Genomic DNA, 17,810 nt, shown 5'->3' on the forward strand with positions numbered 1-17,810 from the left:
AATAAGACAGCCAGCACACCAAAGCTGTGTCGACAGGCCCCCCACCCCCTCCCCCCCGGGGGGTGTCCCTCCCCCTCCGCCCCCCCCCCCCCCCCCCCCCCCCCCCCCGCCGCTCCCTCACTTCTCACCCAGACCTTTCTGGAGTCTTCGAGTCGGTGTCCTGGCCCCCAGGCTCACAAACCTCCTGCCCATTCACCACAGGCCTAGAGAATGCACTTCCAAAAACATGCCCACGGCTGCTTCTAGCCCCTGCTTCGCGTCCCTCCAGGGCCTCCCGCTTCCCACCGAAATCACAGTCCCGACTCCTCAGACACCACAGCAGTCCCTTCCTGACCTCCCTGAGCTGGCTCACTTCTTCTGCCAAACTTCAGGGGCCCTCAGGTCCAGGAACACTAAACTACCCACGCAGTGAAGTGCCTCAGATGCAGCTCTAGGGGAGTGACCTCCCCGTGAAGCCCTCCGTGCCACCTCGGTGTGCCACCTGGGCGGCAGACGCCCCGCACCGGCCACACCCTAAACGCACTTCTCCGACACCACTCGCCCTTCTGGCTGTTGGCTCACACGTCTCTCTCGCAAAGGCAGGAGGGGCCGCGACTTCCCCTGTGTCCTTGGTGACCCCGACGGACACCTGGCACCAGTGCCCAGCAGCTGTTTACTGAGTGAATGACACAACCACCACTCCACCTGCTCCTTTATATAAGCTCCACCTTACTCTGATCTGGTATGCGAGACATTAAAACTTTTCAAAGGTGGCAGGATTTAAAAAAACAAAACAAAACAAAACTTGGTAAACAGCTAAGCAGTATCTTGTGAAGTGAGAGAAACCAAGCTGCTCAGAAGCAGGTGAAGAGTTTAGTCAACTGCATCACCGTTCCCACTAATATCGTACTGGCCTTTGTTTGTGAATGAAACGGATTCTTAAAAAGAGCTTGAACGGTTTTGTGTGTCCTGTGTGTATACACAAGAACATTATTTAGATTTCATAATGGCAGTTAGGGAGAAAATGGCACTTTTTAGAGTCTTTTCCTATTGGAAATCTGCTAAGGAGACCAACTATTTGGTCTATCAAAGAATATCTATATCTGAATTTGAAAGGGGACATTTCAGAGCCTCAGCTTTGTTCACAGAGGACTGTAAAAATTACCAGGGAGTTTGACATAAGGGAATTTCAAGAAGGAGTTTTTTAAAATATAAAACATATGACAAAAAGAAAGACTGATCATTAAGACTCTCATGCTACATGGCCAGGCCCTGTTCACATATTGACTCATTTAATCCTCACAGAGCTATTAGGTAGGTGCTATTATTTGTCCTTTTCATAGATGGGAAACTGAGGCACAGTGCTCCTGCCACTAGCAAGAGGCAGAGCTGAGGTCTGAACAAAAGTAATGAGGCTTAAACATCCAGGTCTTAACCACTCTGTCAAACTGACCTAACGGAAATACCTGGAAGGGTTGGGTATCACTCAACTAGTTTCCTACAGGGTTCTAGGGTGCCAAGTAACAAGGCCCTAGTGCTTGTGCTCAGGAAGGTGACAGGGCAGACAGGGACAAGGCAAGACATGAGCATGTCCATCCGTCCATCCATGCACCCATATGTAAACCACGTGGGGACCACAGGGAGGGACGCGTGAGACAGCCTGCCAAAGACATGGGCAAACGCTGCCCGCTCAAGACCAAAGGGGCTCAGAGTGTGAGCCTCACCTCCTTAGTGCCAGTCAGGAGAAGCTCACAGGCAAATGACATCAACTGTATGAACAGATGAGGCAATGAAAACACAAGGGCTGAGGCACTCAAATGTTCCAAGTGAAGACAAGAGGCTTAAACATGAATTCACAAGAAAAAGGAAGGAAATAATTGATTTAAGAGCAGTGCAGTATGCTTGATGCAAAGGAAAATGATTTGTTATAAGCCACAGAAATCAACTGCAGTGTCAAAAAGCCCTTTGTCAGAAATCCGCAGCATGGGTATTTAGCTAGTCATTTACACACTAGCTCATCCCACTAAGGACCGGGGGTTGCAGTGCACCCTATAATGGGAGGCTTGCAGGGAGAGCCTGACCGATTCCACAATTGGGCTTAGTCGCCAATCATTCAGGGAGACTCAACAACCACCTTAAGAGGGGGCGATTGCAAGTTAGGTTGACTTGACACATTTCTGGAGTTGTAGACCATTTCTGGGGTTGAGTTGTGCTCCCCCGACCCCCTAGTTGTGGGCTAGGGCATGTGGGTCCTGGCAGGTGAACGTGGCCTCTGACTGAATGACAGAAAAGATCCCGGGGCTCAACCCAGCTCACAAGCACTTCAATGTTTGTTGAAAGAATGAATGAACAAGTCCTGAACAGACAGCATTTCAGGTTTTCCCTATCAGATGGAAAAATGTACAAACCCTCTATGTGCAAAATGCACATAACAACATTGCATGTAGAGTAACCTGCTCGCCTCATTGGGTTCCATGCAGGTTTAACTATATCCCTGAGGGGCTAGAGGGCTCCAGCCAACCTGCGGTTTATATATGGAATCAATTATTCAAGGGAAGGAAAAGAAGTGTCAAGAGAATTTTCAAATTCTAGTTATGTGGTTGAAGAAAATGGACATGGAAAGAGCTCACACAGTACTCAGGTGTATTTGTAGGTGAACTGCTGAAAGCTGTTGGCTCAATGTGTGACTTGTTTGTGGTTTGTTTGTTTTGCCAATTTTTAGTTAAGGAAACTTACATGCCAGAACAAGAACAAGATGAGCTAAGAACCTGCCTTTGCTCCCTCCCTCTCTGGTGCTCACTCAGCCCACCTCTGGTGTGGGACTCACTCTGGAAGACAGGAAGTAGGAAGGCCACAACCACAGCCACAGGATGGGGTGGGGGCCATTGACATCACTGAGGCTTGGGGATCCACAGACACCCAGACGGTCAAAACTTTGGAGCTCTGAGTCTAATTTTCTTTGCTACTGACTTTACTTGCCTTGAAAAACAAAAACAAGAAAACAGAAACCACTGCCATCAATATACCTCTTTCAAGCTTCACACACTAGCATTGCTAAGTTGTCTTCCTCAAACCTGGGCTTGTTATGGAAGATAAAGTAATTCTGAGAGTTTCTTTGATGTGAGACACTTTGAAAGCACCTGAGTGGAAGGTGACTTCTCTCGGCTCAGGATTAGTTTTCTGGGGAAAAGAGGAAACATGCCCATTATGCATTTGTTTTTTTGTTTGTTTGTTTTAATTTTATTGTGTTATGTCAGTCACCATACATCATTAGTTTTTGATGTAGTGATCCACGATCCATTGTTTTCGTATAACACCCAGTGCTCCATGCAGTACGTGCCCTCCTTAATACCCATCACCGGGCTAACCCATCCCCCCTCCCCCCTCCCCTCTAGAACCCTGTTTGTTTCTCAGAGTCCATAGTCTCTCATGGTTCATCTCTCCCTCCAATTCCCCCTGCCCATTTTTCCCTTCCTTCTCCTAATGTCCTCCATGCTATTCCTTATGTTCCACAAATAAGTGAAACCATATGATAATTGACTTTCTCTACTTGACTTATTTCACTTAGCATAATCTCCTCCAGTCCCATCCATGTTGATGTAAAAGTTGGGTATTCATCCTTTCTGATGGCTGAGTAATATTCCATTGTATATATGGACCACATCTTCTTTATCCATTCATCTGTTGAAGGGCATCTCGGCTCTTTCCACAGTTTGGCTATTGTGGACATTGCTGCTATGAACATTGGGGTGCATATGGCCCTTCTTTTCACTACATCTGTGTCATTGGGGGAAATACCCAGGAGTGCAATTGCTGGGTCATAGGGTAGCTCTATTTTTAAATTTTTGAGGAACGTCCACACTGTTTTCCAAAGTGGCTGTACCAACTTGCATTCCCACCAACAGTGTAAGAGGGTTCCCCTTTCTCCACAACCTCTCCAACATTTCTTGTTTCTTTCCCTGTCCATTTTTGCCATTCTAACTGGTGTAAGGTGGTATCTCAGTGTGGTTTTGATTTGGATTTCCCTGATGGCTAATGATGATGAACATTTTTTCATGTGTCTGTTAGCCATTTGTATGTCTTCTTCAGAGAAGTGTCTGTTCATATCTTCTGCCCACTTTTTGACTTGATTATTTGTTTTTTGGGTGTTGAGTTTGAGAAGTTCTTTATAGATCTTGGATACCAGCCCTTTATCAGTAGTGTCATTTGCAAATATCTTCTCCCATTCTGTGGGTTGCCTCCTTGTTTTATTGACTGCTTCCTTTGCTGTGCAGAAGCTTTTTATCTTGATGAAGTCCCAAAGTTCATTTTTGCTTTTGTTTCACTAGCTTTTGGAGATGTATCTTGAAAGAAGTTGCTGTGGGCGATGTCAAAGAGGTTACTGCCTATGTTCTCTTCTAGGGTTTTGATGGATTCCTGTCTTCCATTGAGGTCTTTCATCCACTTTGAGTTTATCTTTGTGAGTGGTGTTAGAGAATGGTCGAGTTTCATTCTTCTGCATGTGGCTGTCCAATTTTCCCAGCACCACTTATTGAAGAGACTGTCTTTTTTCCATTGCATGTTTTTTCCTGCTTTGTCAAAGATTATTTAACCACAGAGTTGAGGGTCCATATCTGGGTTCTCTATTCTGTTCCATTGGTCTATATGTCTGTTTTTGTGCCAGTACCATGCTGTCTTGGTGATCACAGCTTTGTAATATAGCTTGAAATCGGGCAGCGTGATGCCCCCAGCTTTGTTTTTCTTTTTCAACATTTCCTTGGCAATTTGGGGTCTTTTCTGATTCCATACAAATTTTAGATTGTTTGTTCCAGCACTTTGAAACATGTCATTGGAATTTTGATCGGGATGGCATTGAAGGTATAGATTGCTCTGGGTAGCATAGACATTTTAACAACGTTTATTCTTCTGATTCATGAGCATGGAATATTTTTCCATCTTTTTGTGTCTTCTTCAATTTCTTTCATGAGTGTTCTGTAGTTCCTAGAGTATAGATCCTTTACCTCTTTGGTTAGGTTTATTCCGAGGTATCTTATGGTTTTTGGTGCTATTGTAAATGGAATTGTTTCTCTAATTTCTCTTTCTACAGTTGCGTTGTTAGTGTATAAGAAAGCAACTGATTTCTGTGCATTGATTTTGTATCCTGACACATTACTGAATTGCTGGATGAGTTCTAGTAATTTGGGGGTGGAGTCTTTTGGGTTTTCCACATAAAGTATCATGTCGTCTGCGAAAAGAGAGTTTGACTTCTTCTTTGCCAATTTGAATACCTTTTATTTCTTTTTGTTGTCTGATTGCTGTTGCTATGACTTCTAGTACTATGTTGAACAACAATGGTGAGAGTGGGCATCCTTGATGTGTTCTTGATCTTAAGGGAAAGGCTCTCAGCTTTTCCCCATTGAGGATGATACTGGCTGTGGGTTTTTCATAGATGGATTTTATGAACTTGAGGAATGTTCCCTCTATCCCTATACTCTGGAGAGTTTTAATCAGGAAAGGATGTTGTATTTCGTCAAATGCTTTTTCTGCATCAGTGGAGAGGACCATATGGTTCTTCTCCCTCCTCTTATTAATGTGTTCTATCACACTGATTGATTTGCGAATGTTGAACCACTCTTGCATCCCGGGGATAAATCCCATTTGGTCGTGGTGGATGATCCTTTTAGTATTCTTGAATCCTATTAGCTAGGATTTTGTTGAGGATTTTGGAATCCATATTCATCAGGGATATCGGTCTGAAATTCTCCTTTTTGATGGGGTCTTTGCCTGGTTTGGGGATTAAGGTAATGCTGGCCTCACAGAATGAGTTTGGAAGTTTTCCTTCCGTTTCTATTTTTTTGAAACAGCTTCAGCAGAATAGGTATTATTTCTTCTTTGAATGTTTGGTAGAATACCCCAGGGAATCCATCAGGCCCTGGACTCTTGTTTTTTGGGAGCTTTTTTGATCACTGCTTCAATCTCGTTACTGGTTATTGGCCTATTCAGGTTGTCAATTTCTTCCTGTTGCAGTCTTGGCAGCTGATAGGTTTCCAGGAAGGCTTCCATTTCATCCAGATTGCTCAGTTTATTGGCATATAGTTGTTGATAATAATTTCTAATAATTGTTTCTAGTTCCTTGGTGTTAGTCGTGATCTCTCCCCTTTCATTAATAATTTTATTAATTTGGGTCCTTTCTCTTTTCTTTTGGATAAGTCTGGCCAGTGACTTATCGATCTTATTAATTCTTTCAAAAAACCAACTTCTAGTTTCATTGATCTGATCTACTGTGTTTCTGGTTTCTAATTCATTGATTTCTGCTCTAATTTTAATTATTTCTCTTCTAATGCATGGCTTACGCATCGTTTGTTGCTTTTTCTCTAGTTCTTTAAGGTATAGAGTTAGTTGGTGCATTCGGGATTTTTCTATTTTTTTGAGCGAGGCTTGGATGGCTATGTATTTCCCCCTTAGGACCGCCTTTGCAGTATCCCAAAGGTTTTGGACCGATGTGTTTTCATTCTCATTGATTTCCATGAATTGTTTAAGTTCTTCTTTGATTTCCTGGTGGACCCAAACATTCTTGAGTAGAGTGGTCTTTAGCTTCCAAGTGTTTGAATTTCTGCCAATTTTTTTCTTGTGATTGAGTCCCAGTTTTAGAGCACTGTGGTCTGAGAATATGCAGGAAATAATCTCAATCTTTTGGTATCGGTTGAGACCTGATTTGTGACCCAGTATATGGTCTATTCTGGAGAAAGTTCCATGTGCACTCGAGAAGAATGAGTATTCTGTTGTTTTAGGGTGGAATGTTCTGTAAATATCTATGAGGTCCATCTGGTCCAATGTATCATTCAAAGCTCTTGTTTCCTTGTTGATTTTCTGCTTACATGATCTGTCCATTGCTGAGAGTGGAGTATTGAGGTCTCCTACAGTTAACGTATTGTTATCAATATGCCTCTTTATTTTGGTTAACAGTTGGCTTATGTAGATGGCTGCTCCCATGTTGGGGGCATAGATATTTACAATTGTTAGATCTTCTTGTTGGATAGACCCTTTAAGGATGATATAGTGTCCTTCTGTGTCTCTTATTACAGACTTTAGTTTAAAATCTAATTTGTCTGATAAAAGAATTGCTACCCCAGCTTTCTTTTGAGGTCCACTGGCATGGAAGATGGATCTCCATCCCTTCACTTTCAGTCTGGATGTATCTTTAGGTTCAAAATGAGCCTCTTGTAGACAGCATATGGATGGGTCCTGTCTTTTTATCCGATCTGCAACCCTGTGCCATTTTATGGGAGTGTTTAGGCCATTCACATTGAGAGTGATTATGAATTGAAAGATATGATTGAAAGATATGAATTAATTGTCATCATGTTGCCTGTGAAGATGTTGTTTTTATAGATTGTCCCTGTAAATTTCTGTTGTAGATCACTCTTGGGGTCTTTCTCCTTTTATAGAACCCCCCTTAATATTTCTTGCACAGCCGGCTTAGTGGTCACATATTCTTTCAGTTTCTGTCGGTCATGGAAGCTCTGCATCTCTCCAACCATTCTAAAGCCTTGCCAGATAAAGTATTCTTGGCTGCATGTTCTTCTCATTTAGTACCCTGAATATGTCTTGCCAGGCCTTTCTGGCTTGTCAGGACTCTGTGGATAGGTCTGATGTTATTCTGATGTTCCTCCCTCTGTACGTAAGGAATCTCTTCCCCCTAACTGCCCTTAAGATGGTTTCCTTGGTTCTAAGATTTGCAAGTTTCACTATTACATGCCGGGGTGTTGGTCTGTTTTCCTTGATATTAAGAGGGGTCCTCTCTGCCTCTAGGACTCGAATGTTTGTTTCATTCCCCAGATTAGGGAAGTTCTCCGCTACGATTTGCTCAAATACATCTTCTAGTCCTCTCTCTCTCTCCACTCCCTCCGGGATTCCAATTATTCTGACATTGGAACGCTTCATGGTGTCACTTATTTCTCTGATTCTATTTTCACGGATTCTTAGTTGTTTTTCCCTGGCGTCCTCTTTTCCCTTTTTATCTATTATATTGTCTTCCAGGTCACTTATTCGTTCTTCTGCCTCAGTTACCCTAGCTGTTAGATTATCTAGATTGGATTGGAGCTCACTGATAGCATTTTTAAGTTCTGCCAATTCAGCTTTCATTTCTGCCCTTAGAGACTCTATGTTGCCATTAATTGATTTCTCCATTCTAGCCATTGTCTTCACAATTGCTAGCCTGAATTCCATCTCCGACATCTTGGTTATATCTGCATCCATTTGTAAATCTGCAGCATAAGTCATAATCTCTGAGTCTTTTCTGTTTTGGGGGCTCTTCCTCCTAGTCATTCTGTTGATGGGTGTTTGAGGGAATGTATAGAGTCCAAATTATTGACCAGAACCCAAGCAAGATGCACCTGTTTTCTTGGGACCTTAGGGTTGCTGACCTCTTGTTTTCCCAGCCTGTCTTCTGGGGGAGGGGCCTGCCGCGCTGTTACTCAGGCAACCCTGTTTGGGCGGACTTGCCCTGCTCCCCTGTGGTGGGGGATGGGCTCGGTGGGAATCAGTTTTGGGGGCTTTTGTTCTCTGGGGGCTTTCCCTGGCGGCTTTCCGCCTCTCTTCCGCGAGTCAGAGCAGAAGAGACCGTTCCCAACCCTCTGCCTCAGATCAGAGAGTCCTCGGTCTGTTCTTCAGTGAGCTCTCCAGGCCACACTGTCTCCATTTCTGTCTGTGCTGCTATAAATTGCAGCGTCCTGGGTTGTGCACCCCTCCGCAGTGCCCCCAGTCCTGCCTCCAGGTCGGGGCACGTCTCTGCCCTTTGTGCTTCTAAAACCGCCAGCCGCTCTCAGTTCACGTGCGCACGACCCAGCTGCTCCAGGTTCCCGCCCCGGGGGCCTGACCTAAAGTCCTTTCCCCGCCACTACCGGTCTGCGAGTCTGTGCCTGTCTGCAGCACGCGAGGCTGTCACTCACTGGCAGTGTAGGATCCCCACGGCCAGGCACCCTCCTGCTGCCGTTTATCCTCCGATATCTGCCCACAGAATCACAGCTCTCCGCTTCGTACCTCAAAACCAACCGCCTGCGATATTCTGTTTGTAGAGATCCAGATCTTCTTACATCTCAGGCTGGTTTCGTGGGTGCTCAGAGTGGTCTGGTAGATATCCAGCTCAATTCTGGGGACCAGTTGAAATAGGGTCCCCTACTCCTCCACCATATTTCCCCCCTCCCCTCTCTCCACTATGCATTTGGATATGTATGACACATCTGAGGGCTTGACGTTGTGTCTTCTTCAGACCAGATCTTTGGTTCTTGAATTCCCATGGTCAGGTGTTAGAATGTCAGGCATTTATGCTTTCTTTTGCTTATCACCCTCCTTCATAGGTCTTGCCCAGACTCTCTATGTGGTCAAGAAGGGCTCAACTGGGCACTGCCTTCTATCCACCGAATAGCAGGTTTCTCCCTAGCAAGTCTGATTTGCTCTGCTCAGCACTTAGCAGGGAGCCTGGCACATGTAGTGCTTAGTGAATATTTTTGGACAGAATGAATAAAAGGGCCATAAAGACAACAGGCTTGAAACTGGGCTCATCATCCTACCATCCCTTAGGCCATCATTTTCTATTACAAATAGAGTAATGCTCCATTCATATCCTGAGAACCTCTTTATCTGGAAACAGTGTCCAATGGAAGGTACCATTGGGAGAAGACCCAAGCCATCTCTCCACAAGGAATTAGCTGTTGTGACAGTAACTGTGGGGGAGAGTAAGAGAGTTGTCAAGCAAACTTAGACTTGTACATAAAATTAAGTTCTGGGACAAACCAAGTCATACTGGTAGATTAGAAGCAAAACAGAGGGCAGGACAGGGCCTGCTGTGCTGAGTGACATGCAATGGGCCACCCTCTTCAATTCCTCTGTCCTATAGAAGAGGAATCCCCTGCTCAAACTCACATAGCTGATGAGTAGGAAGAGGCAAGCAGGAAAACCCAGGTGTCGTGATGTCCTGTCCAGATCTCTTTCCATTGCCCCTGTCTGCCACAGTTCCAGAGGGTTCAGTCCTGTCTAGTAAGCTCAGGAGGAGCCTTTAGACTACATTTCTGTGCTGCAAATAGCAGGCTTCAGCCATCAGGGGGTAAGGTTAACTAGAAGAACCCCTGCTCGTGGGTGGTAGTGTCAAACCCTGCTGACTCTCCCTGTGCACCTGGCTTGAACCCTCTTAGTCATCTTTTGATTGTACCCTCTCCTGAGTCACTCCTGCCCCAGAAGGTGAGCAGGGCCAGCACTTCCTAATGCCTCACCGTGAGCTGGCACTGTGCTAAGCGCTTCCCATGAACTATGGTGTCCTTTTGACTCCACAACAACCTCTGCGGTGAAGACTGTTATCACACCCATCTCACACATGAGATGGAGGATTCATGAGATTAAATAACCTGCTCTCAGCCCACAGACTTTTAAGTGGCAGGGAGGGGACCTGATCCCAGGCAGTCACCCCACAGGTCATCCTCTTAGCCCCATGCCATACTGCCTACCCACTGAAACCTTCCCGTGGACTCAGCCTTTCTTTCCAAACCATCACCATAGTTCAGGGATCATTTCACCCTAGACTGCCTCCCAGCCTCTTCTCCACCCTCTTCTCGGGGGTCTTCTGCCTCCCATCCATTTCTGCTTATCCTCCAAAACTGTGATTTCCCTGTCACCGAGAGGTTTTTTTTTCTCACATCAACCAATTCTTCAGATCTCTGGGGTTACCAGCTGGGTGTACAACAATGACCCCTTCCACAGGTTTGATAATTTGCTAGAACAACTCACAGAACCCAGGAAAGTGCCTTAGTTACTATTATTGGTGTATTATAAAGGCTACAACTCAGGGATAGCCAAGCAGAAGACATGCATAGGGCAAGGTATGCCGGGGGCTGGGGTCTGGTAGAGCTTCCGTGCCCTCTCTGGGCACACCACCCTCCCGGTACCAAACCAGAAACTCTCTGAACTGCATCATTTAGGGGGTTTTTATCACATAGGCATGATTGATTAAATCACTGGCAATTGCTGATTAACTCAATCTCCAGCCACTCTCCCCTCCCAGGAGGTTGAGGGGAGGAGGAAAGTTCCAATCCTCTAGTTGTGGCTTGGATTTTCTGACGGCCAGTCCTCCTTCTGAAGCTATCTAGTGGTCCCCAGCCATCAATCATCTCATTAGCATACAAAAGACTCTCATCACTCAGGAGATTCCAAGCGTTTGGAGGGCTGTGTGTCAGGAACTGAGAATAAAGATGAAATATCAATTTTTTATTATACCACAGTCACCTTCTACTCAGAAACCTCCAGTTTCCCACCCCCCTACCGTGACAACAGAGGAGAGCCCAAAGTTTTCAGAGTGGCCTTTAAGCCGTGTACAACCTCATCTCCCATGGTTCCTGCCACCTCAGCTCTGGTCCAGGCTGGTCCAGAATCTTGCAGATTCCTGCCTCTGTACCTCTGCCCCATCCTCCTGCCCCTTCACTGAATCAAAACATTTCACTGAACTGAAATTAGATCAAAACATTTCTTAGGATGATTTGTTTAGAAATGCGCAGAACCTCAGAATGAGCTGGTTCAAATCTCTTAGTTATAGATGAGGAACTGGTGATCCAGAGAGGTGAACAGCATAGCCCCAGATTATAAATTTATTATCTCTCAAAAGGCAGAGAGAACAGTACTGATCTCTGAATTTCTGGTGGTGAGTACTGGGGATGATAAGCTTCAAATTAATAAACTCTTATATAAATTTTCAAAAGCACAAATCACAAGGCAAAAAAAAAAAGAGTAATTTGATTATACCAAATGAAGGATTTCTATTCAATGAAAGACACTATGGATTGAGTTAATAGATTTAACATACTCAGAAGATATTTGCAATTTCTAAAATTGATCACAGATCAATATCTAGAACTCCTAGAAAATCATGAAAAATAGAGTAAACTTAATTATTTATTTAAAGATGTATTTATTTATTTTAGAGAGAGAGCGCGCACGCGCACATGCAAGTGCATGTCGGGGGAGGGGCAGGGGGAAGCAGACTCCGCACTGAGTGAGGAGCCCTACATGGGGCTCCATCTCCCAACCAGGAGATCATGACCTGAGCCAAAACCAAGAGTCAGATGCTTAATTGACTGAGCCACCCAGGCGTCCCCCCATTTATTTATTTATTTATTTAGAGAGTGAGTGCCAGCACGCAAGTGGGGGGAGCGGTAGAGGGAGAGAGGGAGTCTCCAGTAGACTCCCCGCTGAGTGCAGAGCCCCACTGGGGGGGGGGGGTGGGCCTCCATCCCAGGACCCTGAGATCATGACCTGAGCAGAAACCAAGAGTCGGACACTCAAGCGACTGAGCCACCCAGGTGCCCCTAAACCTATTTTTTTTTTAAAGGGGAAAGGTTGCGAACATGCAGATAGGGAAGACGAAATGCAAAAAGTAAATATGCCAAAGTCACCAGTTATTAGAAAAATAGAAGATCACATAATGAGAGGACATTTCATACCTACTGGAAAGCTGGATAATGCTGCAGGCTATGGGTAAGGATTGGGGGCTTCACATCTGTGTGGGTGTGGAGCCTGGGGAGAACAGAGCACTCCTGTCACTCAGGCAGTCCTCAGTCAAAGTAAGGATACCCATCCCCGTGACCAGCAATTCCGCCCTTGGCTATGGATCCCAAAGAAAGCCTCCCAGGCCGGAAGAGCAGGAAGCCATTCGGAGCAGTGTACTTGTGCGTCCTAAACCATCACCGGGGGAGAGGAGGGTAAAATCTGTGGAGGTCTCTGTGCGGCATGATGCAGGGTATACCCACAGAGCCAGCACAGATGCGGACAAGCATGAAAACAACCCGCTTAAAAAGCAGAATCAAACTATAAATACAGAGAATAAGCTAACCGTGGCCAGAGGGAAAGGGTGTGGGGTTGGGCAAAATGCGTGAGGGGGCAGTGGGAAATACAGGCTTCCAGTTACGGAAGGAAGAAGTCTCTGGAATAAAAGGCCCAGGATGAGTTCAGTCAGTGATACCGTTGCACGCTGTGCGGGGACACAGGGCAGCTACACTTGAGGTGAGCACAGCCTATTGTCCAACCACATTGTTGTACACTTGAAACTAATGTAACATTTTGTGTCAACTACCTTCAAAAAAAAAAAAAAAAAAAAAAGAAAACCCAACCAGTTGAGGACAAAACAGAATGATCTGAGCAATAGAACGAGTTACATAATTTAAAAACATAAGACCCTTAACTATGATAAAAGTTCTGCAAGTACACACAAACAGGAACATTAAACAGAGTGGTTGCTCATGCAGGAGGTGGAGAATGTTGATGAAAGGCGATCTGATTGGGGGCACCCCCGGGGTGAGTTAAGGCAGGGACCAGAGTCCCCACCCTGCCTGCTGGATCAAGCACCAAGGAGCGGTTTGCTGACAGAGAGTGGGCTCAGGGGCAAGAGCCAGCTACAAAGGAGGCTGCCCTTCTCCCCGAAGCTCACTTCCTCCCAGCGCGCCCCAATGGTGGGAGTCCCACCTCTTTAGACAAATCTCTCAAACTGTGTGCTCTCAGCGGCTTTCACAAGTCCACTCCATGAGTAAGCATTAAGAATAGTTTACACAGGCGCGCCTGGGTGGCTCAGTCGTTAAGCGTCTGCCTTTAGGCTCAGGTCATGATCCCAGGGTCCTGGGATCGAGCCCCGCATCAGGCTCCCTGTTCGGTGGGAAGCCTGCTTCTCCCTCTCCCATTCCCCCTGCTTGTGTTTCCTCTGGCTGTCTCTCTCTCTCTCAAATAAATAAAAAAAACTCTTAAAAAAAAAAAAAAGAATTGTTTACACAATGGGGCTTAGAAAAGATGTTGGAGGGGGCAGATGAGGTGGGTAGAGTATGCCAGGCAGTCAGAATCAGATCAACTGACTCTGTAAAACCCAAACCTTCCCTTCCTCACAGCCTTCTTCTTTTTCTTCTTCTTCTTTTTTTACCCCTGGCAGGGCACCCAGAACTAACCTTTACTGAGCACTTCCTATGATCCAGCAGGGTGCCAGGGATTTTTACATTTGTTATGTTATGCACTGCTCACAAGAATCCTACACAGCGGGGTGGGGGTTATCCCTCTTGTTTCCCAGTCAGAGAAAGGAACCGGGCTGGCTCACACTGTGAGTGCCTCTGTGCTGTCCTCCTCACGCCTTAGGGGACACTCATCCTTCCACCAAGACAGTTATACCAACTAGTGGCTTCTGAAATTCTCCCTCTACAATTCCCTGCCTGGCAGCTGGGTCTAGGGGGTCTCCGGGCTGGCCCTGGGGCCTCTGGAGGCATCAGAACTGCTTCGGCAGCGCTCGCTGGGACAGGCAGGTCTAGAAAGTCTACACCTCCTCCAAGGCTCCTGGGGTGAAGCTAGATTCTAGTAGCTTCCTCTTTACCCTCTATAACCTTGAGGCCTTAGATGTAGCTCCTCTAACCAAGTCCAGTTTCTAGAGAACTGGAGATGCCCCTCGACAACTGTTTTCCACCCTAACCAGAATCTCCAGCTCCCTGGAATTGAAGATGTGGTGAGCGAGTGGATGGAGGAGGCCAATATTTATAGCAGAACAGCAATAAATTCCCTGAGCTTAGAATACTATAAGCAAAATGACAATAAAAAATTTCTGTAAAACAAGAATACGGCAGAGCTTTATCACACACTAAGGCATAACACGACTAGGATTCTACGCAGGTCAAATCATGTTTGTCAAACCCCAGAAGGGCACAGATGATGAGATACTATCAGGAACGTGGCCATCAGACTCCCCCTCTTTACCTCCTGTCAACATTATAAAGTAGCCTATTTTTCCTCAGGCCCCAGTCCAATTATTTTGAGTGAAACTTGAAAGAAAATTACTCCAGCCAACAAAAAGCATTCTAAATACTTCCCAGTGGTGATGCGCTGTAACTTGCAGCAAATTGCTCCAGCCTCACTCAGAGTCCTATCATAAACACTTGATAGGATAATTAACATCATGGGCTCGATTTGACTTAAAGAGGAAAACATTAGTATTAGGGAAAACTAGGAATTCTCCATTTTTTTTTTTCTCACCAAAAGGAGTTTACATAGCTATGGAGAAAAGGGTATATCACAAAGAGAAAAGTTTAAGAGTGGTGATTTATATGTGAAATCAAAACAAACTCACATGATGTTTATTTTACCCTTCTGGGAGGAAATGGAGATGTAAGCTAGTAACGATTCAATTCAGTAAATATTTATTCTGTTATTATCCCACACAAAGCATCAGGCAGGTTGGGCTATGGAGATACCGATGATAAGAGACCATACAGGGTTCTTGAGACCCGCCCCCCCATTCTTCTGCGCAGTCCAGACAGCTGCTGGTGAGCCCCACTCCCCCCACCCATGGACTCAGAGGCATAGGGATTTGTTTGAATCCCTATGCTTTCAGTGTCTCCAATAACCTTACAAGCAGCCATCAGAATGGAGAGGAACTCCCTCTGCCCATCTCTCATCTCTCTAGGATGAGCTTTCTTGGTGGCGGAAAAAACCAAACAGCTCTACCTTATCATCTTTTCCTGTCCTCCCTTCTCCAAGTTTCCAGGCGAAAAATAACCTCTGGGCTGTTTTCATATTAAGTGTATTGTTAGCCCTCTGTACCCCAGCCTGGACCCCACCTCTCCTTCCCTTCCCCCTGGACGGGTGCTCTCTTCTTCCTCTTCTAAAGCTCTTAAGATTTCTTGTCCCCTGTTTCTCCACAGAATCCCTTTACTCTAGGGTTTTACACTGGGTTAAACTTGGGTGGTGGTTTGATGAAAAAAAAAACCACATATATATGTTTTGGTCATATTTATTACTGCATAGCCCCTCTCTGCTCATTTTCTAGAGTTTAGTCCAACAAATAAGGCATTGCCTTTCATAGAGCATTTGCGAGCTTGGACTTAAACTCTTGCACATGTTTCAAGTGCCTCACCTCTTCAGTTGGACTCTCTAAACCTGTGCTGCCAAACTGATTTTACCGAAATCCTTTGAACCCCCAGTGTTTCAGCATTTTCGTTCTTTCTGGAAGTTTCTTTCTTTCTTCCTTTTTAAAAAACCTTGGGAGAAGTATCTGGTAATAAAAAGAACTAACATTTACAGAGGCCATGCTATGCATCAGGCAACCCTCTGAGGTAGATCCTCATCTTGTAGAAGCTGGAAGTGAGGCACAGAGAGACTAAATAACTTGCACACAGAAGACAGCGGAGCCAGGACCCTACCCCAAGCTTGTGAGCTAAATCAGGCTCAAGCTGCGACATGTAAGGGATCTGGAATCCATTCTTATCGTGTCTCTCTCTTTTGGAGCTGGTGACCAGGACATTGTACTCAACCTCTTTGGCCCTGAGTTTTCCCTCCAATAAAACCGAAATAAAACATTCTACTTCTGTCGCTGATCCTGGATAATTGCCAAGGCTCCAGCGTACGCCAGCTGACGCCCTCGGAGGTAGGGCTGAGTCGCTCTCCTCCAAACAACCCGCGCAACCACATCAGTCCGTTTAAGACCAATCATCCAAGGGACCTCTATGTCTGCATCTACCTGGCACGCCGGCCAGAGTCCCGCTTTCTTCCCACATCGCCCTGAGCCCGGTGCGAGGCCGGCCACCCGGTGCCACGCCGGCCACCCGGTGCCACGCCATCGGCTGCTCCTCCGCGCCGGCTGCCCTCTCGGTTCGGAGCTCCTACCCCGGGGCTCGCCAGCCTCCCCGGCTAGCCGCACTTACCATGGCATCGTAGCGCAGGGCGTTCATGAAGTGCGCCACCTCGGCGCCCTTGTACACGGTGAACCAGATGGTGCCCTGGTACTGGTCGCCAGCGTCGAGCAGCAGCACGTGCGGGTCGGTGCGGCGGATCTGCTGCACCTTGGTGAAGAGCCGCGCCACGCCGCCCACGCAGCGGCTGGCGTTGACACACTTGCTCGAGTCCTCGCTCGTCTGCTCCAGCCGGCTGTGCACGTCGTTGGTGTGCAGGATGGTGAGTTCCCAGGCGCCAGCCGCCGGGCACAGCAGCGCGCCCAGCGCGAGGAGCCGCAGCGCCGGGGCTCGTGCGGTTCCGCGACCCATGGCGGCGGCGCGAGGAGTGCGAGCGTGCTGGCTGGCCGGGCGAGCAGCGGCGAGTGGCTGCGAGTGGAGGCGGCGGGCGCGGGAGCTAGGCGCCCGGGCTGGCGGGGCGGGGCGGGGCGCGGCGCGGCGGGGGCGGGCCTCCTTCAGTCCGGAGGCCGGCCCCACAGCCCGGCGCACGCCCGCGCAGTCACCCGATGCGACCCTGGCACCCGGGGCGGCCGCGGCGCGCCGGGGCTGGCGGCTGGCACCCGCTGCCAGCAGCAACAGTAAGGAGGTTGTTCCCGGCGGGGCGCGGGCGCTGGCCACGATGCGGGGGAGCCCGCAACCCCACAGCTGGTGGGCTGCGCTTTCCCGGGTGCGGGCGGGGGTTGCCACCCCGCGTCTTGGCCCTTGCTGTTTCTAGCCTCTGCTGAGGCGGGAGTTTTTCCCGAGGGGAAGGCACGGTTTGTGCTGGGCTTGTGCTTGCTTGAGCTCATCACTTGAAAGAGCGAAAGCGGGAAAAGAGGGGAAAGAAAAGATGCGCGAGATGACGGGGAGAGAGAGAGGAGTAAAGAGAGGCAGGAGAGAGGAGCAGTTTGCCTTTTGAGCTGTGGAAGCCAGAAACGGACTGTGAGACGTGGCTGACCGCTGTCTTTCCAGTTGGAGAACGCACCAAGTCCACGCTGTGTAGACGTAAAACCTCGGAATTTAAGACCATTCCAATCCAGTCCAGCATTTGTTCACAATGAAAGCCTTAGCGATGAAATGGCATTGGTGCGGGGACAGTTCTTGGAAGCTAAAACGGACCATGGGAGTAAAAGC

General features: G+C 47.1%; 1 protein-coding gene across 2 annotated transcripts in view; it reads right to left on the reverse strand.

Annotated features, from left to right (window-relative positions):
* NT5E (5'-nucleotidase ecto) overlaps positions 1-17,092 on the reverse strand; it is a 55,111-nt gene extending 38,019 nt beyond the window's left edge. For both annotated transcript variants that reach the window (XM_044917388.1, XM_021693333.2), the window contains exon 1: positions 16,671-17,092. In XM_044917388.1, coding sequence (XP_044773323.1) covers positions 16,671-17,009 — 339 coding nt within the window. In that variant the 5' untranslated portion in view covers positions 17,010-17,092. The remainder of the gene's footprint in view (positions 1-16,670) is intronic.
* Between the last annotated feature and the right edge of the window lie 718 nt (positions 17,093-17,810).

The sequence above is a fragment of the Neomonachus schauinslandi genome, chromosome 8 (assembly GCF_002201575.2).
Source record: "Neomonachus schauinslandi chromosome 8, ASM220157v2, whole genome shotgun sequence".
Taxonomy (NCBI): Eukaryota; Metazoa; Chordata; class Mammalia; order Carnivora; family Phocidae; genus Neomonachus; species Neomonachus schauinslandi.